Below are 13,844 nucleotides of genomic sequence, written 5' to 3'. Positions count from 1 at the left end.
TTGGTTCCAGAAATGTGTCTTATTAGGAGACTTTTTCAGGAGGACTGTTTCATTTATTATTATTATTATTATTAGTAGTAGTAGTAGTAGTAGTAGTAGTATTGCAAACTGATGCGGAGAACCAAACTTAAGAATGGAAAAACAAGAAACGGAGAGAAACAGAAATGGATATATTCAACCCTCCCTAAGCATGTGACTCTCAAGATTGACTCTTTTCAGTATTGCTGCTGCTCAGTCTTGGGTTATCAGCTGTTTGATGCCCTTCTGTGCAGATCCGCTGCGCCACTTGTGTGTGCCAAGTGCCGCACTCATCCTAGAAGACCTGCCATCTCCTTTGAAGTGGGTCATTTGACGTGGCGCTTAGAAAGATGCGAGCGTAGGGTGGTTTAATGAAATGTGGAATGTGAAAGAACTCACCTGCAGCTGTTCCTACTTGAAGCTACAATTTTCCCCCCACTGATGGTATGTCATAAAGTGTCAGTCCTAATTAGAAACTTTCCTCACTCTAGATTTAATTAATTCAGTTGCACGACGCTCCGCACGGCTCCTTTTCCTCCCCTGTGGGATGCGAAAGAAGAAAGAGTACCATCTCGTCTCCCTGCCTCCCTCCTTCATATTAAGAGAAGGGAACAAATGCCCCCCCTCCAGTTAAATCAGAATGAAGTGCAGGCATTTAAGACATGTTTTTGTTCAGTGCAGCAAGACTCCCATCTGCCAGAAAGCATATTGATTGCTCTTTAAGGGGAACTTGGGAAGCATTTTCCTGGGATACACAGGCATCTGCGTGGAAGAAGTGAGTGTGGTAAACGTAATAGTGTTCGGATGCCCTTATAAATCTCTTCTTTGTAACTCCATTCAACAGAATTGTATTCACATTTTGTTCCAGAGTTGAAACATCAGTTCCGCTCATGGATTGCTTGAATGTAGGGCAGGAGCAGGGCTGTGTCAAAGTCTGCACATTTATGCAATTATCTTTATTTGTCTGAGCAATTTATAATAAATCTCTAAGCGGTTTACAAAAACACAATACAGAAAAACCAGTTAAATCTTAACAGTGACTCCCCCAAAGAACTCAGTGATTGGGCAGGGATATATGGGATTAGCTGGAAGTTGAGGTATCCTGGACTCAAATTGTTACGGGCCTTGTAAATTAATACATGAACGTAGAAGCATTGAGTATGGTCATTGGCAAAGGAACCCCTCTGTGTGAGCAGGTGCTTCTGTATAAGGCAGCTTCCTATGTCCCTATATGTTTGGAGTTTTGTGTGTTTGGCTGCTTGCCAGGGTCTGCAAAGGGATGGTATTGCAAAAACACAGGGCATTTGTCAATTGCCCCGCAAGCCACCAGTCCATTTGGATTGGTTCTCATTCCTTAGAAGAAGCTGCCTCTTAGTGCCCTTGCCTTATTGCTTGATAGCCACATTGTAAATCTTATTTTTCTGTGGTTCCTTTTTGTTTCTCCCCTTCTGCAGACATACAAGTTATTTTCATGGCTTCTGTCTCTTTTGAATATGTATTTTGAAAAGACATAAATGAAAGTATTGCTCTCCCGTTCAAAGAAAAAAAGGGGGGGGGGGGAAGAACTATTGTAATGCCACTTGCATTCAGAAATCTTCAGAATTGTAGCAAACCATGTTCTGAATATTTCACATTGCAGATTTGGATCTGAAGAGCTGAAGAGAGAATTCCTTGCCCCAAGTATAGCTGGAGATGTTGTGGCTTGCTTAGGAGTCAGTGAACCTGGTGCAGGCTCAGATGTTGCAAGTAAGTAAATAGACGATGCTTAGGATTTTTATAAGACGTGTAAGCTGGTGTTCATTTCATCATGTTTTTGGATCTTGTCCTCCAAGTTCCTCAGGGTGACACACACACAATCCCTCTGCCCCGTACAGACAACACAGAAACTTTAATTTTGCGAGATGGTGATTGGCCCAAGATCACCCAGTAAACTGTGTTTACATTCTCTGTTTCACAAATGTGCAGGAGATTAAGCTGCTAGTTGCTATGCTATAGGGCATGGACGAGTAACCTTTTCTGTCACATTCTCTCCAAGGCAGTCTGTCAAGGGCTGCATGCCACTGATAGGTGGAGCCATACTTAAAGTGGGAGGGACCACTGCTTTCCCCTCCCTCTTCCTCCATGTCTAGCGGCTGCAGTGGGGAGAGCAGATCACTCTTGCCAGAGCTGTGACTTACCAGCTTGCAGAGGGCTATTGAAATTACACAAAACTGGGACCTTGGGTGTGGAAAGGATTCTCTGCGAGTGGGCTTCCTGAGCTGGTGGCGACAAGGGTTCCTCATCAGGGTTGTGGATCATAATTTTACAGCATTTGGGACATTGTGTGCTGTTACGAAAAAGCTTTGCAGAATGGGCTCTTGGGGGGAAAAGGGCCTAGTGTTTCACATGATATCGCAATGCAAATGGCAACATGTGGGGCTGCCTCTGAGGTTGGTTCAGAAGCTGTAGTTAGTGCAGAATGCAGTGGCTCAACTCAGCTCACTAGGGCAGACTATAACCATCGTGTTACACCACTGCTGAAAGAATTGCGCTGGTTGCCAGTTAGCTACTAGGCTAAGTTCCAGTGTGCTGGTGCTGTTACACAAAGCCCTGTGCAGCCTGAAAAGATTTTTTAGACCCCTTATTTCTGGAACAAGTACACCTAACAACTTCTTTACTTTTGAATAGGCATCAAGACGAAGGCTGTAAGAAAAGGAGATGACTATGTTATAAATGGTGGCAAAATGTGGATTACATCTGGTTGTCAGGCTGATTGGATGTGCTTGCTGGCAAACACTAGTGACGGACCACCTCACAGAAACAAATCTCTTCTGTGTCTGCCGATGAAGCTACCTGGTAATAAAACTGGTGTCTTTGTGAGTGTCTGTGAAGGCACATGAAGCCACCAACTTGCTGAAGCTAAGCAGGTCCGGGTCTGGCCTGTGCCTGGATGGGTGACCGCCTGGGAACTGCAAGTCTGCTGCCTTCAGTTCCATGACGCAAAAAAGGCAGGATGCAAATGTAATAAATTATATGGGGAAATGGCAGTAGTACCAAAAATTGGAGGGCTGGAACATCTTCTGTTCTGACCTCCCTAACCTGTCCTTCCATCCTCAAATGAAAACAGTGTTGCCTGGAAGTGAGATATTCTCTTAAAGTAATCAATCACATTTGAGAGAGGCTAAATGATATGTCATGGTTTGAAAGTCGTGGGGGGAAAGAATGAGAAATGGGAACGAAAGTAAAGTAAATATTTTATGCATAGTCTCTACCCCTTCCCTCACCCCAAGCAGCGGAAATTTAAAACCATCTTTCTCTTAGAAATGTGTTTGATGTGGAAACTTGTAACCTATTGTAGGAATAGATAAGGAATCCACAGATTTTTATTTTCTTTTTTTAAAAAAACAATACTTGTAAAAACACGGCTTGAAACATCCAAACACACTGAACAATACTGCTATCAATCTAGTATGTCTTGGAGAACGGTCACCAAAGCTACAGCCAGGAGATAGATAGATAGATATATTTCTTTGCTGTATAAACTGTTTTTGTTGCTTAACTTCATTAGGTGACCTGGAAACCTGATGGCCAGAATCCCAACTTTCCACCCATGAATTTAAAACAGTTCATGAAATAGGCTTAACTGCCTTACCTTTTCCCTTTCTGCAACCCCCTGACCTCCCTTCCTACAAATCTGCTCCTGGGAGCTGGAGGCGGCTTGGGAGTGATGTGGGATGTGGTGGTGGTCGGGGCTTCAGGTGGAAAGGCTGTTTGTAGAAATTGCTTCCCCCCGACACTTTACAGTCGACAAAGGAGCAATTCGGGGTCCAAACCAATGAAAACCCAGAGCCATCACCATCTTTCTTTACAAAATATGGTTGAAGCTGGGGTCAGTTTAATATGTCCAAAGACATATACAGTGGTACCTCAGGTTACAGACGCTTCAGGTTACAGACGCTTCAGGTTACAGACTCCGCAAACCCAGAAATAGTGCCTTGGGTTAAGAACTTTGCTTCAGGTTGAGAACAGAAATCGTGCGGCGGCAGCGTGGCGGCAGCTGGAGGCCCCATTAGCTAAAGTGGTGCTTCAGGTTAAGAACAGTTTCAGGTTAAGAACGGACCTCCGGAATGAATTAAGTTCTTAACCCAAGGTACCACTGTATGTAGAGTTGAGATTGGCAATGACAATTGAAAAGCACACAGAGCTGAAACTTCCTTCTTCAGCTCTGCGTAGTTTTCATGGGAGAAAGAGACAACCACTCTCTGCATCTCATGATTCTGTGAGGCAGTGAGGGGGATCTCAGAGACTTTGTGGACAACTGGTGAAGGCCTCCAGGTCAACTTAAGGATAAATAGATAGTTGTGGCCGATTTCTATAGGAACAGACCATCGTAGGGTTTCCTGCATCAGAGTCAGTATGTTTTCTGCATGGGAAAATTACTGTTCTCCCCCCAGATAAGACTGGAATCTCCATTGTTGGCACTGCCCACAATCTCAGATGCAAATATTTCCATTTATTGTTAAAGGACTTTTGTTCCATTAACTGCTCCCTTTCCATTAAAAGAACAAACCAACAAACTTCTCATGCATCTTCAGGGCTGATCCCTCCCCTCTTCTGCATTGGAGAAGGACAGGTGGGAACTGCAACGAAATGTTGCAGCATGCAGTGCCTCTGTTCAGGGTTCCATTAACGCTACCACCCTCCCACAATGGTCTGTCAGCATTCTGTGACCATTGAGCACCCCCAGTTCTCGTTAGGCTGGCTTTGGAGTTTTCTCCTTCCTCCTTAGGGGTCCCCCCTCCCCGCCCTCAATATTTTTTGTACTTCTGTGAACGTTGGGTTCCACCTCACCCCTCATGCCTGCCGATATATCTTCCCTTGTGTGTGGGTGGTGCTGTTTGGGTTACATAAGTAAACAGTACCCACTGCCTGAACATGCAAATGGAAGGAATGATAGTACCATGACTGAGATCAGTTAAAATTTATGTGAACTGAGTTTATGGCCTTCACCAAAACTAAGTCTGGTCATAACAGAGCTAAACTTGCAGCCCGTTTGTTTTTTCTTTTAAAAATGGCCGGTATTCCTGAATTATTTCTTCTTTATATTATTCCTAGCCAGGGTGAAAAAACCTCTCTTAGTTTTTGAACCTTACTGAATCCAGCTGCTTTGATTATCATTCTGTGGACTTTTGTTTCCTTTAGAATTACAAATGTGCGTGCAGTTCTAACCAAGCGGCCTTAGAAACATAACAAATTAGGACTTTGCTACGCAGCCAAGATTCAGAAATTTACTTGAATTTGGAATCTGGAGGATGTTTTCAGTCATGCTTTCGTTTTTCCATGCGTCACTGTGAACTCCACTCTGCTAATGGGCTTAATTACACACGCAAGATTGAAACATTACGTGGAAGAGCCCTAGAGGCTCATGGGATTAAATAGGGAGGGGGAAACCATGTACACTGCCTCCAGCTCCTTGGGGGAACCCTGGGAGGTTGTTAGCAGCCAGAGTGAACGATGCTGAGCTAGGTAGACCAATGGCTTGACTTGGTCTAAGGCAGCTAGCTTCCTATGATACTGTACATATAGTCCGACACACAGCTTGTTATCCCTGGCATGCCAACACATGGTTAAAAAGAGAAGAAAGCCCAGGATGATTCCGCAGCCTTGTTTTGCTGACTGTCTCGGGTCATGTGACTTTAAAGAAAATAGCGTTTATCTATTTCATTCTGACCTCCACCCAGCAAAGAGAACAAAGATGAAATTTTCCCTTCTCTCAACCCACTCCTTCTCATTTTCTCCAAATGCTTTTCTTTTCTTTTTTAAAAGCTCACTTATCCTGGCATGACCTGAGGTTAATTGTTGCGGGTGTTTTGCTCTCAGAACCATATTCTGGATGGGAATGGAGGGTACATTCTCAAGGGTTTAGATACTTGAATGACGCTCTGAAAGACTGAACAAATTTCATACTAATTCTCTGTAATTTTTTTTTTACATGCTTTGTTTCCTTTATTAATCAAGATTCTAACGTTTTACCATAATAAGCAACCTGGACAGTTTTGACATTTTTTACTTTAAAATTCAGCTTACTCTCATTAGGAAGCTGTTCCTGTTTTTCAGGATTATGAAAAGCAAGACCTTTTTTAAATCTAGAGAATTCTGATTTGCTGATTAACAACAGCACCACCGCTTTTACAGATGAGGTAGAAATGGAAGTATTTACCTTATCTTGGGTTTTTTTTTAAAAAAACACACATACACACACACTTGCATGTGTTCTTAAATTTTAAAATCTTATGTGTTTAAAAAGGAAGACTTGGTTATACCTTTTAAAAAGAAAATATCACGGTTGTGTTTGGGACTAATTGTTTCCTGTCGCTTTTTCCACAAACACTTATTTTTAGGTGTTCACATTGCTAAGAAAATTGACAAGATGGGCATGCGGTCATCCGACACAGCACAAATCTTTTTTGAAGATGTCAGAGTTCCCAGAAAATACCTCATTGGGGAGGAAGGAATGGGCTTTACGTACCAGATGTTGCAATTCCAAGAGGAGCGAATGTGGGGAGTAGCCAACAGTAAGTCCTTTGGGCAGTGATAAAGCCTGTCCCTTACATAACAACTTACAAAATGCATTTTAGTGGTAGAACACAGCCATATCTTGATGGGCATTTTGAAAGCCCTTATTTTTGCTGAACACCAAATACTTTGGTATGTGCTGGCAAAGTCAGTTTTTTCCTCCCTTCTGCATCCTTGACATTCTGTGTGCAGAAAAATACATAAATGAAAGTTCAACAAGCAGGAGTCCACAAATGGAACAAAAAGTTCCGTTTCTGACTCAGTAAGAGGCAGCTCCCTATGTTCTTATAAGTTAGCGGTTGTAAATTTTCCAGAGGGGCTTTCAGAACTCAGCTGTACATGCTTATTATGAAAAGGTCCTCCTAGAAAATGTGTAGAATTTTCTTGCACTTAATCTTACCCTCTGCTTCGCTCAGCACCCAAAACTAAGAAATTAACATTTTTTCCTTTCCTTAAGTAGGATTTTTAGTGCATTTGTTATTACCCATATAGCACTGCCATCTGCTTCACAATGCCATTACGATGGATTAAAAAAACAAAAACAAAACTCCCTGTTGGAAATGCCATTTTCTTAATTTTATGATAGAGATCACTTTCATATGTTCTTATAATAAGTGCAACAAATTAATGGTTGTATTCTTCTTCTGCAGTCCTTATGGGAAGCAAAGTATTATTGGGTTGCTACCAACCAGCTTCTACTCAGAGCAGACCTATTGAAATTAATAGACCTACTTTAGCCATGCCAATTAATTTCAGTGGGCTTGTTTTGACTATGCATTGCATACAACCCATTTTATTGATTCATATATACTGCCTGATGTCAAGGTAGCATTCAAGCGGTTTGCAAAACATGAAAACCAATTACACAACATTGTTTAAATACAAAACAATTAGAAATACACCAGGCTGTTAAAACAGCATGGCAATTAAAGCAGGAGACTTTCATGAAGAGACCAAGGGAATGCCTGCATTCCAATCTCCGTGTGTGATGGGTGGCGCTGTGGTCGAAACCACTGAGCCTCTTGGGCTTGCTGATCAGGTGGTCGGTGGTTCAAATCCCCGCAATCGAGTGAGCTCCCATTGCTCTGTCCCAGCTTCTGCCAACCTAGCAGTCCGAAAGAACACCAGTGCAAGTAGATAAATAGGTACTGCTGCAGCAGGAAGGTAAACGGCATTTCCGTGCGCTCTGCTTTCTGTCACAGTGTTCCACTGTGGACAAACGCCGGCTCCGTCAGCCTGAAAGCGAGATGAGCACCACAACCCCAGTCACCTTTGACTGGACTTAACCGTCCAGGGGTCCTTTACCTTTTACCACTTGTGCAACTCCCTCCCCACAGAGGTGCCTTTGGCACCTTCATTATACAGCTTCCAGCAAATGCTGAATATACATACCTCTTTATCCTGGCTTTTGACACTTGAGTTGCATATTTTTAGGACACACTTTCTTTTTATTTTCAGGTAGGTAGACATGTTGGTCTGACGCAGTCAAAATAATTTTTTTTTATTTATTTTGACCTTTTTATGTTGTTTTAAACCATTTGTTAATACTCATGCAGTCATAGAATTGTAGAGCTGAAAAGGGATCCTCAGGGTCATCTAGTCCAACAATGCAGGAATCTCAACACACAGTCCCCCACCCAATTTGAAACCATACCAGACCCTGCTTAGCTTTGCAAATGTGCCAGCAATTGTACTGCTGCACCGCTAGGAGGACTACTGCGTTATAACATTGTAACCCACCCTGGGATCTTGAGAGCAAAGAGCAGGTAATTAATAATAATAATAATTCTATCAGGGCACACAGGTCTTAAGTATTTTATTCATTCTGAAAATTTATAAACCACTTGATAAAAAAATAAGATAAAATTATCCAAGGAGTATATAAGTGCAGTTATATATAGAACAGGTACGTCAGTAGAGCATGAGACTTAATCTCAGGGTTATGGGTTCGAGTGCCGCACTGGGCAAGAGATTCCTGTGTTGCAGGAGGGTTGGACTCCATGACCCTCGTCCCTTCCAATTCTACGATTCTATGATTAACATGACAAAAATATACAAACCAATTAAAAGCATATATAATATCAGCCAGACATTGAAGTACGACGTCTGGATAGGTTTTCTGAGACAAAAGTTTCTTCAGCCACTGCGTAGACCAGCAGAGTGAAGGTGCCTGTTTGATGTCAGGAGGGACCCAGGGGACATGGCGCTGCCACAACATCCTGGACAAAGTGAAGCCTGAGTTTGCTAAGTGAGCTGTGAAATAGCAACAAAGCAACTTCAGCTTGAGAAGCTGAATATGTTTTCACATGAATGCTGGGAATAACTATTTTTGGCTACACATTTGTTGTGCGGAAGCAGCAGGGGGAATTGAAAATGGCAGGCAGTGTCAAATGTTCACAGAGGCACAGTAACACTTAAGAGTCATTTTCCTTCAGTGTTACGCTGAGAACTCATCTAGGACATGAAAACGTCTTAACAAAGGAAGGTTTCCAGTTGCTTTGCAACTAATGGATTCTTAAGCACTAACGCTGAAGATTAAGCTGATTTCTCTCCCTTCTCAACCCTTGAAAACAGTTTTGCCACTGTGATGGTTCATAAAGTGGTGTTTGCTGTGGCTCAGTGGGAATAGGATTTGGCTGAGATTCCTGGGGTGAATTCTTGGTGAACAAAGTACTGTAAGCTCTATTTCGTCGCAATCCAGAGTCCCACAGAAGCTCTAACACACTTGCAAAGCTCCTCACAAGCTTCTCTTCTGTGTCAGAAAACACCTCACAAATGTCGTCTTCTTGTGTGAAAGGTGGAGCGTTCTGCAAGACTGAAGTGTGAGGAGCAGTTGCCATTCTCATGGAGTGATGGACCTATTCACTTTCTACTTTGCGGGGGAGAAGGGGGAATCTTAAGCCAGTAAGAGTCTTGGATATGGGCCTTGCCCCTTGCCATGAGATAAAAGTTACAACCAAACCAGAGTGCAGCCACATTTTATTTGAGTATGAAATGTAACTCATGCAATGAAAGAAAAAGGGAGGTTTTTTTGGGTTGCGTGTGCATCTGTGTGTGTGAGGAGTGACAGTGAGAGAGAAAGAGAGGTGGGGAGAGAGGAAAAGAAAGGAGTAACAATGTTCAAATAGACACAGTATATCCTGATTCACTTTCCCCACATTAAGAGGGTTGCTTGAGAGAAAGTATTGGACTCTTCCCAGGTGGACTGTTCCCTTAGAACTGTTAACAGGTGAACAAGCCTATACGCAGGTGTACATTGGATTCCCCCATCCCCTTGGGTCTCTCAGAGCTGCTAGCATGAGCCATGGGGTGTTAAGTGCCATTTCCAGGCAGTAAACACCATAGAGCACAGTAGGACTTATTTTCAAGGAAACACGTGCTGTAAGTAAATTAATACCTTAGTGATCCATTCCAAGACATATGACATATAATGTCCTTTAAAGCTGTTTCCAAACACTAACTTGTTTGGAGGTCGCAAGTTAATCTACCCTGAATTGGTGAATCAGGCTCTCTGTGAATGAACATTATTGTTTGTTGCTTGAGGACTTGCATGAGCGAACGGGTCGTCCCAGGTGAAACTTTCATTTTTTCCTCTCATCATCTCGCCCACAATGCTTTTCAGTGGTCCATTCACAGAAACACCTGTGAAGAAGAGCAATGGAACAATGCACATGGGTGTGTGAACTAAGTCGGAACAAAGCCGTCATTGTTTAACCACAGGCTCTAGGGCCACACACATATTTACCCTTGTCATTAGGGCCACTTCTCTGGTAAAATACAAAGGGTTAGGGTTCATAACCTTTGCGGAAAAGTCATTCATTAAACTCACTTCCTCTTTCATCCTATAGTTTTGATGCCACTGGAAAATGCGATACAAGAGACGGTCGATTATACTCGCCAGCGTAAGGCATTCAATCAGCCAATACTTCATAACCAAACAGTGCACTTTCGTCTGGCAGAATTAGCGACGGAGGTGGAACTCCTTCGATCTTTACTCTATCGGGCTATTGGTAAGTGGGTTGAAGTTTTGCTTCAGATATCTGCTTGACCGGGGGGAGAGATTCCCACCCTCAACTTTCCAGAGCAGATTTTGAGGGTCCTCGGGAGACTGCAGGCTGGAGGAGAAGGTGAAGTCCTGTTGTGCAAGCCGGAGTCTGTTACATTCATGCACAGACAGTATTGGGGGGAAACCCCCACACTATTTTGTTAGGATTTATCTGCTTGTTGGATCAGATCAAAGGCCCAGCTCATGCAACATCCAGCCAGATGCCTCTGGGAAGCCCACAAGCAGGACATGAGCTCAGTACCACTCTCCCCACCTGTGAATCCCATCTTTGACTCTGGAGGTAATGCATAGCCATTATGGCTAGCAGCCATCGATAGCCTTATCATCCATGGAGACACATTAAGCCACCATCTTGCTGAAGCTAAGCAGGTCTGGCTGTGGTCTCTGCTTGGATGGAACTGTAAGTATGCCGCCTTGGGTTCCATGATGGAAGAAAGACATATAAACTATAAAACCTAACAAACAAAATATCCATATATTCTTAAAATGCATTCTTTATGTCTTTTTCTATTATAGCTCTGTATATCTGTGGCAATGATGTGACCAAATTTGCATCCATGGCTAAATTAAAGGCAGGGCGTCTGGCTCGGGAGTTAACAGATAGTTGTCTCCAGTTCTGGGGAGGAATGGGGTTCACTAATGAGGTGCTGGTGAGCAGATTGTACAGGTGAGTGAATACTCTGTGATCAATATATAGATAGAAGAAATAACTTTTGATTTAAATGTTTTGTTTCTTAGAATGCATACCACTGGTATTTTTTTTAATTGCTAAATGAGGTTTAATGGTTTGCGGCAAGGTGTTGTATGCTTGGAGTTAATATAAATATGGGGAAGGTATCTTTATTACGTTATTACATCCATGCATCCAACATATTTCTTCACAACCCTGTTTTAACCAGTACATCACAATTTGATATTTTAAGCTCAATTGATGCAATTCAGAAAAGTGTATACACACACACGAGACTCCTGCTAAATAGGCAAGCCACTGTTTAGTTCAAATGTTTATTATTACAGTCAATGGCCAGCATTAAGAAACCAGGGTAAGGAGTACATAGAACATATTATCCATATGTATATAAGAAGGGGGGAAATGAAATAAAACAAAGTAATAAAAGTAGCATAAAATGAATTAAAATGGTCATCAGCATTAAAAAAATTAACAGTTCCTGGCTTGTGTTGCTTTCTGCAACACAGTACTTTGCCACCCTAAGAGTGATTGATGCATTTTGGTCTGAGAGAAGGAGGACCTAAAAATGCATCTGATTGACCTGGCAGATAAGAGGGGTTCAGTGAAGTTTCAGCAGATCTCCATAAACAGAGCAGTGTGGGAGGAAATGGGTTGCCAACTCAACCTCTCCAGAAGCACATGGGCACTTGCAGTCTTGGTAGCTTGCCTCCAGCATTGCTGAGGGAATAGCATTTAGGAATGCCAGAACGAAAGCTCCGCAATGCTTTTTGACCTAGAGTATAGAGAGTTGGCTTATTGAGTGGCTGGAGTGCTCTGTCAGTCAGTGTGGTTGGAGGTTGAACCTAAATTGCGCTGCGATTCAACATCTTACAGTAGGCCGTTTGAGAGCCACTCCAGCCTTTTCATGTCCCAGAGGGATGAGGGAGCCCAGGGATAATCCATATAGCTGGCATTTGTGGGTTGGCTTAACCCATACAGACTGAAAGCCATCCTGAAGGGTGAGTGGGATGGAAAGTGAGCTTCAGGCAAAGTTGAAAATGGCAAGCCCCAGCTTTGGCCTTCTGAAGGCTGACCTCGACACAAGGCAGCATTTGGCATGCAATGGGGTATTTGAAGAATATCCCTCAGAAATTTAGAATGAATTGCTTCCGGATGTGTAAAACTAGAGTCGGGGCCATCATATAAGAGCTGGGTTAGTGATTTGGCCTGAAACAACCTCATTACATAAATTATTAACTCCTCTGGTATGGTTTTTTTTTTAAAAAAAATGGCAGAAGTATTCTTTTGGGCTGTCAGATCAGCGAATTCTGCTTGTGCCTTCCAGTCGCCATTGGCTTGAAAGACTTTCTGAAGGACTTTCTTTACCTGTTCTATCTTAAGTCCATTTATGAGCCAGCTGCAAAGCATCGGTCTTTCAGCAAAGATCATGACCTTTGTTTGCTGTTTAGTTTCAAATGCAAATTGTACTTTTGGGAATTGAAACTCTTCAGCCAAAAGCAATTTATAAAGTTCCAGTTGTATGTGCAAGTATCCGTCTTTGAATCCTGGCCAGGCTGAAGGGGTGGTAGCAGGAATGCTACAGACAGTCCCCTCCCTGACTTTCTGTTCTTCCTTTCTGCAAGAATATTTGGTAAATTTCTTGGAAAAACTGTTCTTTGCTTTCCCAAATGAAAGTCAGAGATTGACTTCATTCCTCATCCCCCTTGCCCGCCCGCCCTCACCAGATATACAGTATTACGTAGTCATAGAACGAACTACATTTTATTTTTCTGGGGACATGGAAAGCTTTTCGATAAATGCTGCTACTTTTGCTCAGACTTTATGACTGTTGTCAGTGACGTTGTCACAGTAGGGAAGTTTGTCTCTCATAACTGAGCAGCATGTACCCTTAACCTCACTCCCTGGTGATGTTTCTGCTGCACAGCCTTTAGTAAGCGTCTGACGCATAGGTCAGTTTGCATTACTACAGCCATCATATCCCATAGCATCTGGCTGCTGCGTTTGGGCTGCAAGTTGCTTCATAGAGGAATACTTTAGTCAGGCACCATGCAAGTCCGTCAGCTGTCTTATTCTTGGATCAACCTTTCCAAATTGCTCTCGGCTATGGAAACATTTTTCCCCTAGTGCTGTGGAAGAATTAATTTACAAAAAGTCTGCTTACCTCAATTGCCACGCTCTGGGATTTCTGTTTATCAACTTCCTTCTCTGTGTCACTCTTTTTACTTATACAAGAGTTTTCATGGAATATCTTGGCTATGTGATTGTACAAATGGACACATTGTTTGTGGGTATGCGTCACTTACCACAAGTGCACATTTTTTAAAAATATTGTGTTTCTCATGCAAGTAGTTTAGAAATCCCACTTGCTTGGACAATTTAATTTGACCAGCTACTGTAGTTATTTCAACCCACATACTTCAACCCAGCAGTTCTTTCATATGGGAGGAGGCATGCATATATTGTCCCATTGGGTGAATATATTCAGTTGGTAAGTTTCCCCATTCACTTCAAAGA

The 13,844-nt window shown here is 42.6% G+C and overlaps 1 protein-coding gene across 1 annotated transcript in view; it reads left to right on the top strand.

The window, feature by feature from the left end:
* The window catches only part of LOC310745757 (putative acyl-CoA dehydrogenase 6), a 51,192-nt gene that overhangs the window by 35,843 nt on the left and 1,505 nt on the right, over positions 1–13,844 (top strand). Inside the window, exons 4-8 of the mRNA XM_083578807.1 lie at positions 1,658–1,764; positions 2,686–2,853; positions 6,399–6,572; positions 10,422–10,583; positions 11,156–11,306. Coding sequence (XP_083434933.1) covers positions 1,658–1,764; positions 2,686–2,853; positions 6,399–6,572; positions 10,422–10,583; positions 11,156–11,306 — 762 coding nt within the window. The remainder of the gene's footprint in view (positions 1–1,657; positions 1,765–2,685; positions 2,854–6,398; positions 6,573–10,421; positions 10,584–11,155; positions 11,307–13,844) is intronic.

Source organism: Podarcis filfolensis (assembly GCF_964270895.1).
Source record: "Podarcis filfolensis genome assembly, chromosome: 12".
NCBI classification, from domain to species: Eukaryota; Metazoa; Chordata; class Lepidosauria; order Squamata; family Lacertidae; genus Podarcis; species Podarcis filfolensis.
The sequence above is the reverse complement of the archived record's forward strand: the minus strand, read 5'-3'. Positions and strand labels throughout refer to the sequence as shown.